This window comes from Mus caroli, chromosome 13 (assembly GCF_900094665.2).
Source record: "Mus caroli chromosome 13, CAROLI_EIJ_v1.1, whole genome shotgun sequence".
Taxonomy (NCBI): Eukaryota; Metazoa; Chordata; class Mammalia; order Rodentia; family Muridae; genus Mus; species Mus caroli.
Window position 1 is genome coordinate 48,564,194 of NC_034582.1, and position 22,950 is coordinate 48,587,143.

The 22,950-nt window shown below is 45.8% G+C and overlaps 1 protein-coding gene across 2 annotated transcripts in view; it reads right to left on the reverse strand.

Annotated features, from left to right (window-relative positions):
• Sptlc1 (serine palmitoyltransferase long chain base subunit 1) overlaps window positions 1-22,627 on the reverse strand; it is a 44,689-nt gene extending 22,062 nt beyond the window's left edge. The window contains exons 1-6 of one of the 2 annotated variants that reach the window (XM_021180084.1): window positions 22,523-22,627; window positions 19,097-19,204; window positions 18,467-18,561; window positions 12,862-12,955; window positions 12,308-12,380; window positions 3,713-3,845 (exon numbers count right to left, since the gene is read on the reverse strand). In XM_021180084.1, the coding sequence (XP_021035743.1) occupies window positions 3,713-3,845; window positions 12,308-12,380; window positions 12,862-12,955; window positions 18,467-18,561; window positions 19,097-19,204; window positions 22,523-22,579 (560 nt within the window). In that variant the 5' untranslated portion in view covers window positions 22,580-22,627. Of the gene's footprint in view, window positions 1-3,712; window positions 3,846-12,307; window positions 12,381-12,861; window positions 12,956-18,466; window positions 18,562-19,096; window positions 19,205-22,498 lie in introns of both variants that reach the window. The other variant, XM_029468443.1, reaches the window with a different exon arrangement.
• Between the last annotated feature and the right edge of the window lie 323 nt (window positions 22,628-22,950).

Genomic DNA, 22,950 nt, shown 5'->3' on the forward strand with positions numbered 1-22,950 from the left:
CCCACATGGTAACAACGAGGCAATGGGTGTTGTCAGAGGTAACACCAAGAAAATCAGACCTGTCACCGTCACCCAGTGGCAATGGAGAATCTCTGACCTTGGGTGCCAAGCTGAAGCAGGGACAAGATGGTGGCCCCCTCCCTCCCTCGCTCCCTCCCTTGTCCCCAGTGTCAGTGGAAGCCAACCCAGACAGATGGCACCCCAATACTGTCATCTGCAAAGTTCATGCTCCAGAAACACAACTGAGTTAGGAGGGGAATATCTCAGTGTTGTTCATGGGGCCGCACTTACAGCTTCCTCGGGGTATGTGACCTATGGGCAGCAGTTAGATAGATACCCACATAACACAGAGTGGAGCCACGTAACAGAAAGTGCCTAGGTTCCAACTGAGGATCAGCTCTATCAAGTGTCCCTCATGCCACTAAGCTGCCAGGGCCCAAGATGACCTATGAGTGAACTCAAAGCAGCCAGGATAAAAAATGCTTCAATGAACATGACCAACAAACCTGAAACAAGCCAGTTAAAACAGACAGCCAGAGCAAACAGAAGTTACAGAGGAAATCCTGCAGAGATGGAACTCTGAAAAAGAAATAGCCAAGGAGCAGAGGGAAGGGATCAGTAACCAGGAAGACATAATTGAAACGAGTCACTGCCAGGGAGAAACAGCTGAGGGGAAGAAGAGAAGAGAGCTCCAGGGAGCTATGACAAGGGAACTGGCATCCACGTCAGCAGTCACAGAAGGGACCGCAGAATGACACAAAGAAGCTGGCTATAACCCTAATACAAAAGCAACTTAACCCACAGGTTAAAGATGGCGGGCAAACCCCAAACAGGTGAGCTCAAAAGAACCACAGGGCTACAGTGCATCCTCTGCAGGCATACGAAGCTTCAAATGCATGCACAGTTCAACTTGTTTTCAGTCATTTAGCACCTGTCTAGGTGGCCAAGGGATCGCCTTCATCCATTACTGTGGTCCAAGACTCCATTCAGGGAGGTACAATAAGAAAAGCAGAGACCTGACTTCAGAGTGTAACACTGAGAAGGCACATATTCCACTGACTCTCTGCCTCAGGTCTGAGGATAACACCCTGGTAACAGAGGATGCCTTGGTGTAAGAAACTTCCGTAAGAGACAGGATCACCCATGCCAGTTGCACTGGTCATGGGTCACAAGTCCATTTCTGCCTTAGTCAGTCCAGACTACTCTGGTAGGTGTGCTCTGGCGTGTCACCAGTGATGTGTGGGTTTAGGGCCTGTGGCATTACATAGTTTGGCAGTGTTGCCAGTATAAGTATGGCCCAGGAAGCAGAGTAAATCTATGCACAATGATTATGCCATGTTGAACAGAATTCTGTAGTGCCTGTCTGTATGCCGGTGACACCCAGAACAAGCTTCCTGGGCCTATGGCTGGGGCTTGTGAAAACTTACCAACCTTTCTAGGTACTTCAGATTCATCCCTACACAGGCACCATCTATGAATTTGACAGGAACTTGGGCTTGGATTGCCCTCTAGTGTTCAAAGAGCGGCAATACAACAGATCACTTCTAGTAAACCTCATCTTGGGCATGCTAATTAAACCAGCGTGAAAGACAAGTCACAATTCTTGATTGCCCAGAAGTTTCACACCATCACGAGCTTTCAATCACTAAGACCTTGGGGTGGGAAAGCTGGCTCAGCTGTGACAAGCACTGCTGCTCTGCAGAGGACCTGGGTTCAATTCTCAACAGCACACGATGCCTAGGGGACCATACTTAGTTCCAGCTCTAGGAGATCTGACATCCTCTCCTGACCTTTGTGGACACTACACTCGCATGGTAGGCACTGAACACACATGGTGTGAACATATATACATGCAGACAACACGCCCACACGTTAAATAGAAATCTTAAAAAGTAAATCCTCACTATGCCAAAATAAGGTAGCAGAAGCTGACTACACAGTAATCAGTGACGGAGAGCACTCACGGAACTCACAACAGCGTTCTCAGAAAACCCAAGGAGCTCAGAGGAAGCACGGATAAACTTCTCAGTGTTCTAACAGGAACTGACAGGAAGAAACACGGACTGTGAAGAGCTAAAAGAGCACACTGAGCAGGAAAAGAAAGTGTGGCGAGAGGTGTCAGCACCACAGAGGTCAGACACGGGAGAGTCCCTGAGCTCAGGACAGGCCATTCGCAAATGGTGAAGATGGCTCACAGGAGCTTTGGGGCAGCATTAAAAATCAAGTATCTAGGCCAATGGGGGTAGAAAAGGATACGAGAATGCCAACAGGGTAGAAAACTTCCCGAAAGGACGGCTGCACACACAAAGGGACAGGAAGATTGAAGGCCGTCATCAGTCAGATTTAACAAAGGTGAAGGTGAGGAGAGGTATTTCCAGCAAACCAATGGCAGGAAGAGTCTATCTCCACCCAGAACACTTGAAAGAGTTCTCAAGGAAATAGTTCTGCATATGCACAGAGAGGCCAATACTGTAAACAATGAGTATAAACCAAAAAATGGGAACAACCCCCCTGAAACGATAATATTTTAGTAGGTTAAGATAGTCAGCAAGGAAAGATATAAACTGTATCCCCAGAAGTGTACTTAAGGATCGGAGATGGCGCAGCAGCTAGAGTGCTTGCTTACAAGTGTGAGGACCGGAGCCTGGCTTCTCAGAACCTGGGTAAATGCCCCCTGTGAGGAGAAGAGCGCCCTGAGCAAATGAGCTAACCAGACTAGCCTTCAGGGAGCTCAGGTTGCCCTGAGTGAGGGAGAACACTGCTGGCTGAGTCCAAACACCAACCCTGGGCTTCCACATACACATGCACACATGGAAATGGGAGGGGGGTGCGAGAGAGCATCTCCTTACTAGCTTATCTTCATTTCCTTCCTGTCCTTATGTTTATGATGTGTAAGTTGCAGTCATTGAAAACAGCTTTCTATAGTGAAAGACAGTTTTGTAAACCTCAATGACAGATGCTAGCAACCGTTGATGCCAGCTGCAAGGCCAGCAGCTTTCCCCTTGCAGTAAACAGCACCCCATGCACTCAGGAGACATGCCCGAGTCTGCAGACTTGCCGTAGCAGTCAGGGGTATCCCTACCTGGTGGCCCTGATATTCCTTTAAAAAATATTTATTTTTATTTTATCTGTATGAGTGACTGTCTGATCATACGTACGTACATGACATGTGCCTATATCCAAGGAACCAGGAGAGGGTATCAGAGATCCTGGAATTGGAGTTGCAGACAGATGTCTGGTGAATATGGATGCCGAGAACCATGCTAGGTCCTCTGCAACAGCAGCCAGCGCTTAAGCACGGAGCCCCTGCCCCGCCTCAGCTCCTATCCTTAATGAGCACTGAGGCAAGCTCAACAGAGACCTGGAGACCAGGAAGGATGGGTGATGAGGAGCATGTGACCTTTCCAGGCACAGTAAGCAATGTGAGGCTGTGACCATGACTCAGCGCATGGCAGGGCCACAGAGCTGACGGGACGGAGACGGCATGCCTCATTTGGACATCAGCAAAAGCAATCACAGTGCCAGGAGCGTGAGCCCTGCACTGTCCAGCATCTCATGGGGGAGGGTCTTGACCGGGAAAACAAGCAAAACAAAACCAAGAACCCGAGAAGATTCCTTCTTCCTTTCAGCTTGTAAGACCTGCTGACCCTGGCTGCCAGCGCTGTGCAGTTTCTGACGGAATGTGGTCAGGAGTGCGGGTGAGAGCGCTTACACAAAGATGATGTCCCCTCTCTTAGAGTACGCAGGAATGGCACTGGCTATGGTAGAGAAGCCGTACGAGTAAATGATGGCTTCTTCGGTCTTCATAAACTTTGCCAGGCGCTCTTCTAAATCCAGGTGGACATCTATTTTAAGACAAAAGTGAAAACAGTTAAACTGTCTTGTAATTCTTTTTCATTTACTAACAAATGATAAAAAGTACATAGTCATTTAATTACTGCCCCTTTCACCTTACAAACAAAATGGAATTTTAAAAATACATATTTACTTGCACACGTGCGCGTGTGTGTCATAGTCCATGTGTGGTGGCCAGAGGACAACTTGTGAGAATTCACCGTCTCCATCTAGTATTTTAGCTCTGGGGAATCAAACACTTGTTTGGCAGCAAGTAAGCTTACCTACAGAGCCCAAAATGGAATAAAAAACCAAAAACAACCTCCCCCCGCCATCTTAGAAGATTAAGATAGCTTTGGTCTCAAAGTTCTTGTGAGACCGTGAACTGAAAGCAGCTCCCTACCTCCCTAAGCCAGGTATTACCAACTGCCCCCACTGGGAACGGAGCAGTGGCAGACCATGGAGCAGGACAGCTTTACCTCCTCAGCTCTGCCTCCAGGATCCCACACACATATCGGCCTTACTTACCTAACCCACTTCATCTCCCCTTGACCTACTCTGCACAGAGACATGCTAGAACTCTTCTCCAACAGCTCAGGTTAGCACTCAGGTGCAGCAAGTGTACACTGGGGAAAGTCAAATTCACAGCACCAACAGAAACCAGGTCCTCGTGTACACACAGCTTAAGAATGCTGGTGTAAGTCCACAGAACCACAGAGGGTAGGTATAAAGTAAGGGACTAAGGGGCATAGGAAAGGGAAATAGAATAGAATAGATAGAATAGATAGTTATGGATGGATGGGAACAGGAGGAGCAAGTAAGAGCGTGAGGGAGGGAACACAGGGACAAATAGCTAAATAAGGGCCATTTGAGGGGTAGTATGACAACTGTATGCAGTAGAAGCTTTCTAAGATGTATACGTATATGAAGGCAATCCAAATGAAATCTCTAAACAATGTGGGGAGGAACAGAGCTCCAGCTGGCCATCTCTTGTTACCAAATGAAGCTGCCAGTACCAGGACTGGGTTACATTTAATGGAGTTGTTGGCCAAAAGGATCCCATGGGAATCCCAAACAACCCAGGCTGTTGCTAAGACTATAGGCTATTCTCCACAAACTGATGTAAGGCTCCATGACTGATGCTAACACACAACTCACTGAACATGAAGAAGTCTAGCTGGTGTCGACATAGAGCCTTCATTCCTATATTCTAGCATCTTTGGCACACACAGGAACAAATGTACTCTTGCATGGTACCAAAAGAAAATGTAACCACCATGCCAGTCACGACCCTCTAATCTGCAATGCTGTCCTGCATGTAAGATGGTAGCACAAAGTTGGTGGGAACAACCAGCCAATACTTGATTTGACTTAAGGCTCCTTCCATACACAACACTGCTTGAAGGACCAAGCACCATACTTATTGATCAATATCTTACTCAGCTATCATCAAAGAAGCTTCCTCCTATAGCAGATGGGAACAAATAGAGACCCATGTGTTAGCTGTTCTTGCTGTCAACTTGACTACATCTGGAATGAACTGGAATCCAAAAATGGAGTGCACATCTGTGAGAGATTATTTTAGCTTGGTTTGAGGTGGGAGACTTCTAGTCTGGATCTCTGAGGCAGGAAGAAGATGCACCTTGAACCTGGGCCACACCTACTAGAAGCCTATAGAAGTCCATGGAAGAAGGAAGGTGCTGTTCATGATCTGCTTGCCCCAGTCTTGCTAGCACATATATTTCATTCCTTCACTGGCATTGGAAACTATTTCTTTGGGATTCCAGCAGATACTGAAATGAAGACTAGCCAAGAAATCCAGCCTTATGGATTGAGAAATTACTGGATTTTGGATTTTCATCTCACAGCCAGCCATTCTTGGATTAGCTTGTAAGTCATCCCAATAAATCTTCACAATCCGTGTGCTTTCTCCCCTGCCCCACTCTATAAGATCTGTTACTCTAGAGAACCCTCATTAATACAACCCACAAGCAGACATCACAGAGAGGTAGAGTCTCTGATTCTTGTGCCGTCTCTTGGGCACTTTTCCTACTGTTTGTCTTGCCCAACTCCAATGTGTTAGTTTTTTTTGTTGGTTTTTTTTTTTTTTTTTTTAGGATTTATTTATTATTTATTCTATGTAAGTACACTGTAGCTGTCTTCAGACACTCCAGAAGAGGGAGTCAGATCTCATTATTGATGGTTGTGAGCTACCATGTGGTTGCTGGGATTTGAACTTCGGACCTTCCCTGCAGAAGAGCAGTCGGGTGCTCTTACCCACGGAGCCATCTCACCAGCCCCAATGTGTTAGTTTTTGTTTCATCTTATTTTATTAGTATCCCTCAGAAACCTGTTTGTTATCTAATGACAGACAGACAGAAAGGAAGTTGATCTGGATGGGAGTGGAAACCATAATCAGGATATATTATATGAGAAAAAAAATATATTTTCAATAAAAGTGGGAAAAAGGGGTGCTGGTATATCAGATAAATTTTAATCGTGAGCTGACATATTTAGTCACCCTAAAATCATGGTTCCTTGTAGTCTTTCAATGCAGTCTGAGCTGTTAATTCACGTCCAGGAGGAAGGGTATCAGTCTCTGAGACAGCTCACCACCAACTGGCTCAGTCTTAGAGCATCAAAGCCCCTTAAAAATGAGGCATTCTGAGGGAGCTCTGACTCATAAACACTCCTTTACCCAGTGCATGCTTGTGCCTCAAGGAGCAGAGAGCTTCACCACCCGCTCTGTGCAGGGAGGACTTCCAGCTTAGGGCGGGGTACCGGATCTGATCCTCACCACTAAGAAGGCAGGAGGAGGCAGGGGAGTAGAGGCAGATTCCAAAGCAGGGGAGGAAGGAGTCAGGGTGTGTCAACCGAGGAGACTCTAAGTAATGGCAAGGGCAAGGCTTCTTCAAGGGATTGTAGGGAGTGGCAATGGCAGATCCCAGATCAGCTAGATTCTCTAAAAGGTCCTAGAGTTTTGAAAACACAGCAGATCTCATTTCAAGCAAGCAAGCAGTGGCACAGCAGCCTCGTCCACACTCACTGGCCACACTGTCTTTGGGCTACCTCACTGTAAGGAACAGCATGCCCTTACTGGAAGGAATACACTGCCAATGGCCACCGTCAAATCACAGATAAACCTTCCTCAACATTACGTAAATGTGGCTTCCATACGACTAAGTTCTTCAGCAAGTCCTAGATCTATGACATTAACACAGACAGAGCCTAAGGCATGTGGCTACCCAGAGAAATGTCACCAGGAAAAGGCTTCAGGTAAAATGGCCAGAAAGAAGAAAGCAACAAGAACTTTATAGCCGCTTCCTCCCCAAGTTGCTATGCACAGATCAGTCTGGGCACACCTTTTTTCCATTCTCTGCTCGGGTCTGGAGCATCATAGCCTGTGCTGCTGAGGTCCAGACAAAAGACCCCCTTCAACTACAACCCTGCCTCTGCCTGGGAGTCTACCATAACCTTCAGCATTCGGCTGGAGGGGTTAGTCCAGGCTACCGGGCCATGGGGAACTGTTCCTGTTTGAGAACTCCATTTCAGATGCTATGCAGTCTGTCACTTCAGAAGCAGATACAACACTGTTACTAACACTGAAAGGGCCCCTCAGGTCTCCAGACTCCTGTCACTGGTGAGAGATGGGGCCGAGAAGCTGTACATACCAGGGCTTGTCCCAGGGCCTTAGAGGAAGGCCCCCAGTGATAGAAACTGTGTCAGACCATGCTCATCACTGTGTGCTACAAAACCCACATACATTCAGACGAATGAGAGCATGTTCACCACTGGCTCACTGATGGCCACACACATACAGCTAGCTGCAGCATGCTGGGCTGGAGAATCAGAGAGAGAAATCGACAACTTGTCTAATCCTCAAAGTTTCAGAAGCTGTGGCCTTTCCTTCTATCTAACAACATAGGTTTTGGATGGCGTCAGTCTTGCAGAGCAGGTTCTGTGATGGGTCAACATGGGCAAGTGCAGAACTCGTTCCTCTTGGTGTTGGCTTGTGAGTGAACACACTCCCATCCAAGGGAGGGGGCAGCAGGAAAACTACCAGGTGCTGTTCGCTGACTGCTGACAGCCCTGTCTTCTGTGTACATCCACCCAGGCCAGTGAGGCTCCAACTACACATGGAGTACAACTCAAAAGCTACATTTTATAACTTCAATCAGCAGAGATGAGGCCAGTACTAGGAGGTCTGTGCTCCACACTCCCTAAAGCCACCGATGCTTTGAGATCCTCCAGTCCTTTGTCAAACCTCACCGGAGCCTGAGACAGGAGGCCTGACCACTGAGATATTCCAGAGTTCAGGCTGCAGCCAGGCTTCTAGGTTCAGACTGGGCACCCATCATTGGGTGTACAGCCACACAAGTCCGAATCTTTTCCATGCCTCACAATATCTCCTCTGACAAGCATGTAACAGTCACATCTTCCTCAAAGGGCCACTGGGAGGACACACAAGTTAACGTCAATAAACACTCAGAACAGTACCCAGCCCTGAAAGACTGTTCAACTAAACTAATATCTAAGAGAAAAGGTTTTACCTCAAAAAAAGAAAAGTCCGGTTATCCCTTATCTTTTAATGAAGTTATGTGACTTCACAGTAGTTAACATTTATTTGCTGTAGGCCACTTGTCTGGCTTCATTTACAATGAAGAAACAGCATACCCTGTTGGTTGGTTTCCAAAGGAAAGCCTAGGAAACAACTAACTTCACAATAGTTCAAATTCAATTTATGACATTTTCTATTGAGAACTTTCTATGTTTATATAAATACTATTCTTTTTTTGTGTGTGGTTGGTAGTGGTGGTTTGAGACAGGGTTTTTCTGTGTAGCCTGGCTATCCTGTAAACCAGGTTAGCCCAGAACTCAGAGATCCTCCTGCCCCTGCCTCTGTACCACTGGGATTAAAGACATGTGCCACCATGACCCAGTTAATAAATTCTATTCTAAAAAAAACCAAAAAAACAAAAAAATTCCCTGGCCACTGAAATGGCTTAGCAGGTAAAGACACTTACTACCAGGCTTGATGATCTGAATTTGGTTCCCAGAGCCTACCTGCATGGTGGAGGGGCAGAACTAAGTCTGGCAAACTGGCTTCTACCACCACAGGAGCTGTGGCACACGCCCTTCCCACACATAAGCAAATAAGTGGAATTTGGAACTCCTGAGATATAGGAGATGTTAGCTTGGCTACCTGGGAGGCTGAGGTAAGGGAGATCCCAAGTCAAGGCCATCCCGGAAGCTTAGTAAGAACCTGACTCAAGATAAACAGACACGTGCACACACCAACAGTACTTATGCAAAATCAACAGACACGTGCACACACTTCCTAACAGTACTTATGCATGTCACGATGAATGTCTGGATCCTGCGACTCTTACTGACATGCTCTGAGCAGCAGCTATGTGCCAGAGGTGCTCCCCACACCTAAAAACCATGACCTTAAGACCAGAAAAAAAGCAGCGGTTGATCTAGGAGTCTGAAGAACACGAGTTCTTGGCCCTCAGCGGCAGCCCAGATGACTACTCTCACAATGAGCAGGCATTTTGAAGACCACCACAGGAGGTTCACTGCTATACAGTGATGTCTTTCGACTCAGAGTAAGATCCACAAGCCAGGGAGGATCACCTGCACTAGACCACTCCCAAGGCAGCAGAGGGCGGCACAGGAGGCAAACAGAGAAATGCTGGAACCAACAGGCACTATCACACCCTCCTGAACACACAGGTCTAAGCACCGTGGGGGGGAGAAGGCTCTCAGTGCAAACCATACAGAAGTGTGTGGGAGGCATTCCAATCATGACTCTATAGCTACGTTTAAACCACTGTTAACAACACGTATCAGCAGTACAAATGAGTAGATTTGCTGTGTGGCATCGACACATGACATGCATGTTGTGTGCTGACCATTGTAAGAACTCAATGTTCAGTTCTCTCAGCCAGGCTTCTGGGAGAAGGGCCACATTACCCACATTTTACATAAACTTTTCCTCGGTCATTGCTCTACAGCCTTTCTGTTGCAGAAAATGGGCAAAAAGAATTAAAAACAAAACAAAACACTTATTTTGCATGCATGCACGTGTACAAGTGTGCATGTGTCAGGATCAGAGGATGACGTAAGAGAGTGAGTTCTCTCTTCCCTTTCCTGCTGAGCCATCATCTCACAGGCCTGCGAGGATGCTTTAACAAGGACAGTTACTTCCCTATAAGGAGTTTATGTTCATTGTCTACAAGGTAAGAGAAGACCTAAAAGAGGGAGTGAACTATGAAAACAGATGTCCAAATGTACACAAAGGAGGGAAGAAGGTCAAATTAAAGGCAACCTTTGTGGTTAGGGAAAGAAATGCTAAGTCCTGAGCTACAGAGTTCAAGCAAACCTAACAAGTATAAAGAAGAGGGTCCTTACATGAGCCTGTAGCCCTGCTCAAATGAGCCTTCAGGCAAAGACAGGGGGAGTGACTGATCTATAAAAAGTCCTCTCCAAGTATCTCTAAACCTGTATATTCACTATATGCCTCTGGTGGCCGTTTAAACTTACAATATACTCATTTGTGGAGCTGGGGTACAGCTCAGAGGACAAGCATATACCCAGAACACACAGGCTGTGTGTGGCTTTACCCTAGAGTCACAAAAACCCAAACACATCCATACCAACAAAAATTACAGCCCACCCCATTTATGGAAGCTATTTGTAATTGACACCTGTTTGGCAAAAAATAAAAATAAAATAAATAAAAAATAAAAAAGCCACTGTCCCCAGTGGCATGTCACTTGTATAGCACCTACACTCCAGCGTGGGGTTTTATGCCCAGGTGTAGTTGGGAAACACAAATCAGACTGTTTTGGGGGAATGGGGTGGGCTTTATTTGCTTTGCTTTGTTTACGCATTTTTCTTTTTTTTTTTTTTGTCTTCCTTTTCATCTTTTTTGAGAGAAAATGAACTGAAGTTGGGTGGGATCTAGGAGGAGTTGGGGGAGGGAACATAATCAAAATATACTATACAAAACTGTTTAAATTAAAAAAAAATTGAAAAAGCAAAGAAAAATTAGGACTCAGAACATGCAAAACAGTTTTATTTTTGCAAAAATGGGAAAAATGCACACATATGGACATCAACTGTGTGTGCCTAAGAGAAGCCCACAGCAGAGCTAACAAGAAATGGCTGTTTTAAGGGTGTGGTGAAGGCTTCCGTAAGAGGGTCAGGTAGGTTAAGGCCTAAAGTCTGAAGCTCCTACTGGGTTCTCAGTGAGGAGCACTAAGTGAGCACATCTAGTGTGTGAGTGTCACCAGGGAGAACAGGGTGCTCTAACCACACTTTCACAGCTCTGGGAAATCCTTCTTCTGATATAGCAATGTACCTTATCTGTCTTCCCAGATTAACTCCTAAGCAGCAATCAAGGCCACATGACAAAAGAGACTTGGAAGAAAGCAGTTTCTGGGCTAGGGTGGTGGCGGTGGACTAAAGGTGCAAGCACACCTTTAATCCAAACAGGCAAAGAAGAAGAAAGGAAGAGGGAGGGAGAAAGAAAGGAAGGAAGGAAGGAAGGAAGGAAGGAAGGAAGGAAGGAAGGAAGGAAGGGAGAGAGGGAGGGAGGGAAGGAGGGAGGAAGGGAAGGAGAAGAGGAGAAGGATGAGGAGGAAGGGGAGGAAGAGGAGGAGGGAGGAGGAAGAGGAGGAGGAAGGAGGAAGAGGGAAGAGAAGGAAGAAGAGGAAGGGGAAGAGGGGGGAGGAGGAGAAGAGGAGAAAGCAGTGTCTTTATGCTGGCAAACTCACAGAGAGTGAGCCTTGTAAACCAGGTGACAGCCTACCACCCCGGTAAAAAGGAGCCTTCCTGTTTTCTAGTCCTACACCAAAGAAACAATTCCCTGCCAGTGAGAACCAAGCGAGCCCTCTGCCAGCCTTAGACTCGTCTCCCATACTGCCCGGCAGTGGGACTGGCCTGAGCTCAGGCCTCTGACCCTGCCATGTGAGCAGGAGCTCACACACAGACACTGGTGACCTCCACCCTCATCATACAAAGAGAAGAGCTACAGCCACAACCTAGCCAATGTGTTCCCACTTTCTCCATGGTACTTGCTGCCCAGGGCTCTCTGCCAGCCCTGCCTCTGGATCAGATGTGGCCTGCTGTTACTTCTTGACAGTGGGTGGTGGGAAAGGGAGGTGCAATGCTGCCTGTCCTGCGGGAACGCACAACAGTGCCTGCCCTTTTGCAGCACCATGGCACATGGGACATGGAGCCCCAGAAATTGGCCCTTTCATCCAATAGCCATACACAACTGAAAGCCTGTTCCTAGCACCATGCGCTGGGGAAGTAGAGCCTACTGCACATCCTCTGGCTCTTACGGCTCTGCTGCTATGTCCCACCCGGGCTCCCAAACACAACTAAATGAAAAGTGCACATAGGCAATTTGACACTTAAGACTACTTCTAAGACTCCTCGACGGAGTCTGACAAAATGCACTTACCAAATGTGCCATAGAACCCTCGAGGACCACAGGTACCCACTCCGTACTTCTTTAAAGATGAAAAAGCTGCGGCCTGTATGGAAGCAAATATTCAATGACTTCCTGTACACAGTGCAGACCACCCTCCCTATTCTTGGCCCGACATGGCTCCTCCTCCCTGCTCTCACTTTCCCTTCCTTCTTGTAACTACAGCAACGCTACCAGGGTTTAATAACAGACCAAGACTGAAGGAAGGGTGAGGTGCCATTTGCCTACTTCTGAAAGCCCACTGGCCGCCAGGCTTTCCTGGAGGATGACTGCTAGTCCTGATCCTAACAGGAGCTGGGGCAACTTCTAGGATGTTCTCAGACTTCTACCCAGCTCTGGTGTCCTAGGTTCTCTGACTGTCACCCACACCAAGCCCACCAGAGCCTTCTGCATGGTCCAAGTCCAGATTTGATTCTGTCAGACACAGTACTGTGAAACGCTGTCCCCCTCTGACAACCCCCGGGTCTTTCATGTCATTTCTCTGGCTAGCAGTGTGTTCAGTCACTTCGGCATTCCATGTTACTCACCTTAACTCGAGGGTTGGCCAGCAGCCCAAGGAAGTTAAAGGAGGCAAAGTTGACACACTCTTTTCCATTCACCACGATGTTGTGGGTTGGAGGGCTGGGGAAAAGATGGGGAGAGGTTTACTTCAGCACCCACCTGGGCATGGGACAGCACGGCTGTGGTGCCAGCCTTCCCTATTTGCTTTCCACCCCTTTCCTTTGTGCCTTCTGGTAAGTCAGAGAATGGTAAGTTAAAATTCAGACACCTTTCCATTAGCTCTGTTCTTTAATATGCTCCCTTACAACTTAACACAGAAAAAGTGGGGGATTGTGGGAAAGACAAGTGGATGACTAGGGCTTGGTTCTCAGCAAAGATGGGTTGTTCCCACTGCTTCTATTCTAGTCCCCGTCTTCCAGCCCTTATGGGCACTGTGTACATGTGGTGCATATACACACCAAACACATACATACACTCAGGCAAATATTCACAAGAGTAAATTAAGAATAAATGTAAAATCTGTTTTTAAAAAAGGAGATAGATGAATGATAAATCTTTGAATTCTAAAACTTAAAAGGAGGAAGTAGTTAAATAAAATGTCTAAAACTATTAATAAAACAATGATGGAAGAAATATAAAATGATCAAGATCAAAGGCAAGAATAGGCAAAATGAGTTATGATCTTAAAAGTGTTTTACAATGTTATCTTTAGCAGCCCACTGAAGAATACCTCACTCTGAGTTAATGATCCTTGAAAGGTCCCCTCATCCCTTCTCACAGTAGCAGGCTATCTGAGAGCCAGATGGGGGCACAGCTGAGGTGGGAGGCAGGCTCTCGGGAAGACAAACACCAAACCCTTAGCTGACGTAAAGGACACAACGCAATGCAACACCAACGAACACAACGCAACGATGCTATCCAGCTCCTGTCCGAGTGAGGCAAAGGACTGTGCCCAGAGCTGTGGCTTCTGCTGCACTGCTGCTTGGCTGTGTTTATGGCGAGCCAGAGAGAACTGGCACACTGCACTCAGGGACAATATTTATTTATGTTTAAGCAGATCTGGCAACTCAGAAGGAAAGAGGTACACAATTCTGAAAAGCTAGAAAAGAGACAATCTGAAACCAATTCACAGACATGTATCAGATCATATAAAATGGACAAAGACTCAGCATTGGGAGGAAGTGGCAGGAATTCTGTGAACTGGAGGTTAGCCTGGTCTACATAGTGATTTCTAGGCTAGCCAGGGCTACATAGAGAGACCCTGTATTAAGAAAACAAAACAAAAGAAAAAAAACTCACAAAAATATAAAAAAGCACAAAGGGACACAGAGTAGGAAAAAAGTCAAAAGGGCAATGACCAGAAAGCAGAGAGTGGGGGAGAAAACAAAACAGAGACATGTGGCAGTGGACGGAAGGAGGGAGAGAGGGAGGGAGGGAGTCCTGTCTACTCTCTTCCACTTGTCAGTTGAGCAGACACAAAGTATCTGAGATGAAATAATTGAGCACCAATGAATGCAATGGATATAAGACACCTGAAATAAAGCAAATGTTTACTTTATTATAAAATTTCTAAAAGACACATGTCATAATACCTAGTACTATGAAACATGGCATTTTCTTTTTTATTTGGAGTAGGGCCTGACTTTGTAGTCAAGATGGTCTCAAACTTATTATATAGCCCAGACCACCCTTGAGCTCCTGACCCTCCTGCTCCAGCCTTCCAAGTGTTATGAGTGACTACAGCTGTGTGCCACCACGCCCAGCAACACTGTGTATCATGATAGTCAATGAGTAAAAGACACAAAGCCAAACTCAGCAAGGACACAAGAATCTTTCACAAAGGAACATACTTCCCCAATCAAGGCAATGAGTCAGAAACCACTAAAAAGATAGTTCAAGGAAAGCAGTGTTAAAAAAAAAAAACCTTAAAGAAAATCCAAGTAAAAAGTTGAGAATGCTCAGGTATCAAGGTATCAACAGCAAGTATTACGGCTGGTGAGATAGCTCAGTGTTCAAGGTGCTTACACAAAGCCTGATGACCTGAGTTCAATCTCTCAAACTCACTCCTCAAAGTTGTCCTCTGACCTCCACAGGCATACGAGCAGTCACACATGCACTCTCACACACTCTTGAACACACACGAGTCTTTGTATACACACATATTTAAAACAATAAAAATTCTGCTTAAAACTGTCCAACTCTTTTTCCAGCACACATTAAAAGCACAGGCTACAGCTAGACAGAACTTACAAAGGATGGGTCCCTCATCTCCAACCTCTAAAGCTCCAGAGCAACGAGTCTCACGGGGCAGGGCCATCCTGAGCAGAGAGGAGGCCATAGAGCTGCGCCTTTCCCAGTGAGTAGTGCAAGCAGAGACTGTCCCAGGCCACGCACAGTGCTCTCTCTCTTAAGGAAGAAGCAAGTACTGTGTATTTCAAGATCTACACAATTCTGAATGCTTGCTTCTAAGGTATCAGAAAAAAGGGCAGGATTGTTACTAAAGAAAAGTAAACATTAGATTAGTGCATCTTAAAAATGCAAAAAGGCAAATCCCAAGTGTGACTACTCAATTTTAAAAACACAGAAATGGAAATACACTGGACAAAGTTCAGCATCGATATCTAAACTCTTAAACCAAGATCAGGAGATATTCACACAGATAAGACACTATATATGGAAAATACGTAGGCAACAAGGAAGACAATGAAGGCATTCTCTAAGAACAGAAACCAAAGCTGTTTATTTTCTTACTGCTCAGCTTATCACAAAATGTTACCATGTGTATAGTGGGACTGTGTGCAGAAGTCAGCTACAAGAGCAAGAGCAGTCACACTATCACCTGCAAGGCTTGGGTCACATCACACACGGACTCCAGACTGGAGTAAAACTACTGGAACCAATGTGGAAAGCATATGCAATGTGTAATAAAATGTGCAATACTAAGAAAAATATTAAGGAAGGTATGACATTCATCTGAAAGTATTGCTTAAATGAAAATTCTATTACAGTTTCCAAGGAAATCTCACAAACTTCAGTAATGACATTGAAGTGGGAAGTCCACGCAGGGTTCAATGCGTTTAGAAAGAGGTGGGAAGTTCTTTCCCTCATAGGAAGGTTAACACTGGGCTCAGCACTGGGGCAGAAAGGCAGAGACCACTGGTGAGCTGGCATGCTGACAACTGTGCATCTGCTCAGACTTGGTAAAGCATGTGACCCACAAGCTATCAGGTCATAGATCAGTTTTTCTATTGTCTAAGTTGAGAAACCATATACAAAGGTGACTTCCAGACTTTATGAAACGTAAAAGACACTTTAAAAATGACAGAAGACACAGAAAAGAGGGGTGGACACACTGATAGCTGCTATAGCAAAGATGGCCCCAAAGGCACTAAGCCTAATGTCACACTTTGCATGACTTCTTCCATACAAAAAACCCAGAATACCTTTCATACCAAATGCTTAGTCAGTAGAGAGGGTAGATAAACATTGTCAGGGCCTGGGAGCAGGGAGGGAGGTGGAGAGAGATGAAATGCTCCAGAATTCAGATACTGGTGATAGTGGCATACCTGCATTAACACAATGAAAACTGCCTATTCATCTTTAACTGAGATTTTAAAAGAATCAATTCTGTGCTCTGTAGATAGCTCAGTAAGGCAGGTTTTTTAAAAAAGAGAAATCTAAAGTGGCACTTTCATGTCATCTCAGAACTAAAGCAAACAGGAGTCCCATCAACTGCAGTAAGACTCAGTGCATCAGTGAGAACATCAATTCAGACAGGGTCTTAGTTCAACTGGCACACACAAGGCCTGGGTTCCAAATTAGTACCACAAAAACAAGTCAACCTCCATGGGTTAGGCTGGAGAGACGGCTTAGCAGTGATGGACTTGTGGCTCTATGGTGAAGACCAGAGCTTGGATCCTAGTGTCCATACTGAGCAGCTCCAAACAATCTCTTATGGCCGCCACAGGCACCCACACATACACACACGTTTGCATATTCTCTGTCTCTCTCTTTCACACATACACGCGTGCATGCGCCCGCGTGTGCACACACACACTAAAACTAAAACATTTAAAACTACCTAATGTGTTGTCTCCTCTAATTCCCTACCACTGAGCTACAACCCCAGCCCATTTATCATCATTTAAATTTTTTGTTTTGGAGACGGGCTGTTTTAAATTCACTCTATAGCTCAGGTAGGGCTTGAACTTGAGATCCATCTGATTCAGCCTGAATAGCTGGAACTCCTATGTCCCCAGGCCTTGCTTTTGTAAACAATGCAAGTAATGCTCTTGACTTTAATAAAAATTGTGGAAAAATTTACAGGCAGTGAAGGTCAGCAGAGTGTACATGTGTGAAATAAACACAATTTTAAGATAAACATGAGACACGTTCCAGATTCTGCCTGTCTATCCTCGAATTACACAAAGGAGAAAATTTAAGTGAGGCCTAGAACAGAGGGTGCCTATAACCCCAGAGCAGAGTTTTGTGCAGGCAGGAGGATCACTAGATCAGGCAGCCTAGCCAGAAACCAATGACAGCTGTATACTCAGTGAGGTACTGTCTTGAGGGAATATGGTAAAGAGAGGCAGAGAAAGGCACTGGACCACGGACCTGCAAACATTTGCATATGTGCACACTGGATGTGTGTACCTGCCTCCCATTTAGCTCTCTAAGAACAGAGAGAGGGTAAGGAAAGAGAGGAAGGAAGAGAGAAAGAGGCCAATATAGGAGAGAGATCAAATTTTCTAGCCATCAGATAAGATTACAAGGAGTCTCTGAGCAGCAGGACTGGGGAAGGACAAGTTTCTAGAAAAAAGTAAAGAACACCCTCCTGGCTAACATGAGTGAACAGAGATGAAGAGTCCCGGAGAAAGATGCACATGAACTGTGGACTGCCTGAGAGAACTGACATGTAAGCCAAGGATGATGTGCAAGAGAAAGAGAACATAGTCGCACAGCATTGGCCTCTTTAATGGCAACAGAGCCAGAGTCAGAATTAGCAGGGAAGGGAGGAACAAAGCTGAGGCACACAGCGTCAGGGCCCCTGCTGCAGGCACCCTAGGTGCCGACACAGTAGAGGCCCACAGCATGCTGCTGTCCCTCCCTGCTCTGGACTACCTGTCCCTAACAGGTACCAAGGACCTGACCTGACAGAGAATGCTGTGGTCCTGGGGACAGCGAGTACGGGTGTATTTATAGCCAGTACTTAGTTCTACCACCAGTTGTAAACTAAAGACTCAGAACAAGGGGGAATCAAGAAGCAAGAGTGCAAGTTAGGGGAAGAGAGATTTGCTTTTTAAAGAAAAACAAAAAGATAAGCCCAAATTAGAGTTTAAAAGATTCCTGGGCCGAGCCGGGCGTGGTGGCGCACGCCTTTAATCCCAGCACTCGGGAGGCAGAGGCAGGCGGATTTCTGAGTTCGAGGCCAGCCTGGTCTAGAGAGTGAGCGCCAGGACAGCCAGAGCTATAAAGAGAAACCCTGTCTCGAAAAACCAAAAAAAAAAAAAAAAAAAAAAAAGATTCCTGGGCTATCCCTTGAAAATTTTGAAAACTACAGTGGTGACTCAAAGAAATGTCTTCAGCTAACAAGGGACGCCACACATTTCCCGGGCTTGAGCAGATAGTTACCCAGACACGATGTTGTAGTTGAGAGCAGGGTGGTTCTTGGAGACTGGAGGGACGAGGGGCTCTGGCTGCCACTCTTCAATCAGTTCTTCCTTCTCCTGCAGAAGAACTGGTGTTAGAGTGCAGCCCAGCATTACTGCAACATTGTAACACAGCCACATTCAACCTCTCCGCCACCTTCCCTGGGCTCAGCCACCCTCCCTGGGCTCAGCGTACTTACCTCCCTCACCTTCCCCCACTACAGCTCAAACCTCTTTTCCATGCAGTTTTTGGGTAACATGACAACTTAAAATCTTAATTCTGTGCTCAGGATCTCCTCTTCCCTGGCAAACATAACGTATCAACATTCCACTTCAGATGTCCGTAGGTAAGACTATTTCCAACCCTGAACCTCCTTCCTGAAGACACAGGGACAACTCCCAGCCTGTGTGTAGACACTGAAGTACAGCAGCTGCGCATGTGATCCTCAAACCATCTGAGCAGGCTGCTGTCTCCTCCTTGTAGCTCACACGTCTACTCTGACACTTCGTACCCCCAGCTCTCCCTTCATGAAGCATTTTGACACACTACAGGGTCCAGTTTGAGTCCTTCTTAGATGTAGCACCCTTGAGTGAAACAAGCTTCATTTCTTACCTTGGCTGTAAGATCAGAACGCTCCTGCAACTTGTAAGTTTTAGAGAAAACGAGTCTGATTATCCAAAGTATCAGGATTCCTTCCAAAATAAGATGGTATGCTGGAGCCTGTGAGGGAGAAGAGCAAGACAACGTAAAGAGACCAAAGAAGCTGTTTCAAAAATAAGATGGTATGCTGGAGCCTGTGAGGGAGAAGAGCAAGACAACGTAAAGAGACCAAAGAAGCTGTTTCAAAGTCTGATGAGAAATGGAGCCCACCACAGTGCTGCCTCGCCTGACCTTCACATTCTTACTACACAAACCTCACAGCCAGGGCTTCCTCAATGGCTCTCAAGCCTTTCCCATGTAACAGGCAATCACTCCAGCACATAAAAACCCCAACACTGTCAGCTTTAAAAGCTCCCATTAACAGAAAGGGAAAAGACTGAGACCTGCCTTACAGTCACAACACTTAAAACAACACTCTCTTATCTTTCAGATACTTCAAACTTTGATGGGCAGGAAGTGACTATAAGAGAACTGTACACACCTGAACACACCATCTGCCACCACAGCCCACCCACAGATAAGTTAACTAAGTCATATGGAAACCAGCTTCCCTAAGTTGCAGAGTTTTGCATACCTCACTGTATTTCCTGTACCCAGCTAAATCTCCTTAAATCTCTGAGTTTGAAACCAGCCTACTCTACAAGCAAGTTCCAGAACTGCCAAGGCTGTTAGAGAGAGACACAAAACAAACAAGAAAAATAATTTCTTTTCTATCTTTTGTTTGTTTGTTTGGTTTTTTCGAGACAGGGTTTCTCTGTGTAGCCCTGGCTGTCCTGGAACTCACTCTCTAGACCAGGCTGGCCTCGAACTCAGAAATTCGCCTGCCTCTGCCTCCCAAGTGCTGGGATTAAAGGTGTGCGCCACCACGCCAGGCTCAATCTCCTTAAATCTTATAGACAGTGCAGTGTGGAATGTGGGTGGGTAGCAGTAACAAATGCCTAAAGGAACTCAGTTCTCTGTTCTATAAGTTGTTCAAAGAATGCCAACCTGTTCCATGCTGAGAGGCACAAAGATAGCTTTACTTTCATTTGAAGTTATTAATATATTTTTATGTGTATGGTATTCTGTCTGTCTGTATACCTCATGGGTGCCTGATACCTGCAGACACCAGAACTCCTGGAACTGGTTACAAACAGCTGTGAGCCACCATGTGGGTCCTGAGAATTGAATCCAGATCCTCTGATGGAGCTGTAAGTGCTCTTTACTGCTGAGATGGTCTCTTAGCTGTTCTAGTATCTTGTTTTCTACCTATTTTCAGGATAGAGGCTTGGCTGAGTTTACATAGAAGAATCTAGACACACCAATAACCCATCAGTCAGTCAGTGCTACATACTCTATTCCAGTGGGTCATTACCAGAAAAATCATTTAAAACAACCATGTTAGGCTGTGTGTGACAGTACATCCCTTTAATGGTATATCACTTTAATCCCAGCACTTGGGAAGCACATGAAGGCAGATCTTTGAGTTTAAGGCCAAGATGGCCTCCATAGTTGGACCCTATCTCAAACAAACAGCAACAAAGGAAACAAAATACAAATCCAGGCCTTTGTTTGTTTTGTTTTGTTTTGTTTTTGAGACAGGTCTCACTATGTAGTCATGGCTGGCCTGAAACTCACTCTGTAGATCAGGAGTGCTAGACCGAAGGAATGAGCCACCATACCCGCAAGCTCAGGCATTTAAAAGTCAGGCATGGTGGGGTATGCCTGAAATTCCGGGGGCATTTGGCATTCACAGAGAACCCAGGCTACTCAGCAAGATTTTATCTTGAAATGCAGATGCGTACTTACAAACTTAAATACAAAAACAGATTAACAATGAATCATGAATGATGTTATTTCACCATAATTAAAACAAACAAACAAACAAACGAACAAAAACATACCCAGATTATGGAGACTGGAAAACTGCTGACAGACTCACAGACAAACTTTCAAGTCAACGTGAAAATACCGCTAAAACTAAATAGATCACACACAGACTCGAATACAAAGATCTTTACTTTTCGGGGATACATAGTGACATCAAAACTGAGAACAAGAACAGAAATCTCTCTTTAGTATGACTTAAAATTTTTGCTGACCCCTCTTAAAATTAATTTAGGAATAACTCCAAATAATCTTGATTTTTTTTTTCAGTAACTGGATGACTGCAGGCAAACATCTGCTCAACCCCACCAAAAGGCAACCCCACGAAGAAATTACCCTTAGATAAAAAGCTACCTGTCTAGGGATTACTCAAATGACCATCAGGAGCTGCACTGGGTTTTGTTTTGCTTTGTTTTGTTTTTAATCTTTGTTTGTTTGTTTGTTTTTGTTTCTCTCTCTCCTCAGGAAATTCGATGCACCAAGAATTCTCCCAAGTCTGTGTTGGCCCCTTTTGGGGAGTAAGAAGTCACACTGTACAACAAAAAATTACTCACCTTTTTTTAAACAAAAATGTCAATTTGAGTAACTTAGTAGCTATAGCTAGCTTAATACTGAACCTCAGTACAGAATAGGAAAATCAAGTGTGCTCTCTCTCGAATATTCTTCATAAGGAAATTTCAGGTAGCTCTTATGATGGAGCATTATCATTACTGGTCCTACTAAGCAGCAACCTTAGGAATGTTAGCAAGAGAACTGAAATTCACTTTCAATGAAGGTGACTTCTCTTTGCACTGTGATCAATCGGCTTGCTCACAGTCTGATCTCCAAGTTTTGGATCTATGTGGTCCAATACAAACCCACTAGTCATATTTGGCCAACGACCTTTACATTAAAATGCAATTACAAATTCTTTGCTACACGCGGCATTAGCGAGTTCTGTAATGAACAGTCCCTGAGAGAGATGACACAAATATGTCCTATAGGATACAGCAAGATAGTTCAGTTGTCAAATCAGCCTTCTCCCAAGACCGGCTTCTGGATTTCATATTGTCTTGTATAGCTGAATAAAACCACTCAAGACCTTCAACCGTTTTTTTTAAAAAAAAAAATCTTTCAAAAAGTTAAATGCTTATAGCATAGAAATTGTGGGCAAAGGATAGGCTACTCCATATTCGTCATTTCCCAATTACTCTGCTTTTCTAAACTTAAACTTCTCTCTCCGGACCCTGGGTAAAGTTTACAATAGATGAGAAGGCATTTCTCACACCTAAGACCTCCCACTCCCACCGACCCGGTCTCGCCATCAGTTCCAACTGTGGTTCTGAGGACTTGCGAGTCCTCGGCACCCCTCCCAGGAGCTGCTTTCCCAAGACCCTGCCGGGCTCCAGGAGGCAGGTACAGCCAAGACCCCGACCGCTGCGCTCCCGGGGAACACAAAGCACTGCGGATCCGGGACGCAGGTCGCTAGGCCTCCGCCCGCGGACTCACGGGAGGCTCCGGTGGCGAACGCACCTCGTACAGCGCCTGCACCATCTCCACCAGCACCCACTGCTCCGCCACTGTCGCCATGGTCAGACAGCCGACTTCCGGCAGGCGGGTCGCACCGTGTCAAATAGTGCGCGGCGCGGGCTAGTGACGCAATGAAGCGGGGGGGGGGGAGGACTGCCGGAAGTGGGGCGGGGCCTCCTCGTTCGGGTGTGTTTGTTCGGGTGTGTTTGTTCGGGTGTGCTCGTTCGGGTGTGATGTGCTTGGACCCGGCTCAAGACAGAATCCCTGAGACTTGTATACCGACACGCCGTGGACTTTGTGCTGGGAGAATTAGCTCTTGGTCCTTGTCCTGGGCAGTCGTCTGGGCCCAGAGTTATTAAGATGAACGAAATTAGGCCGGGCGTGGAGGTACAGGCCTTAAATCCTATTTGGGAGGCAAAAGGAGGAGGGTC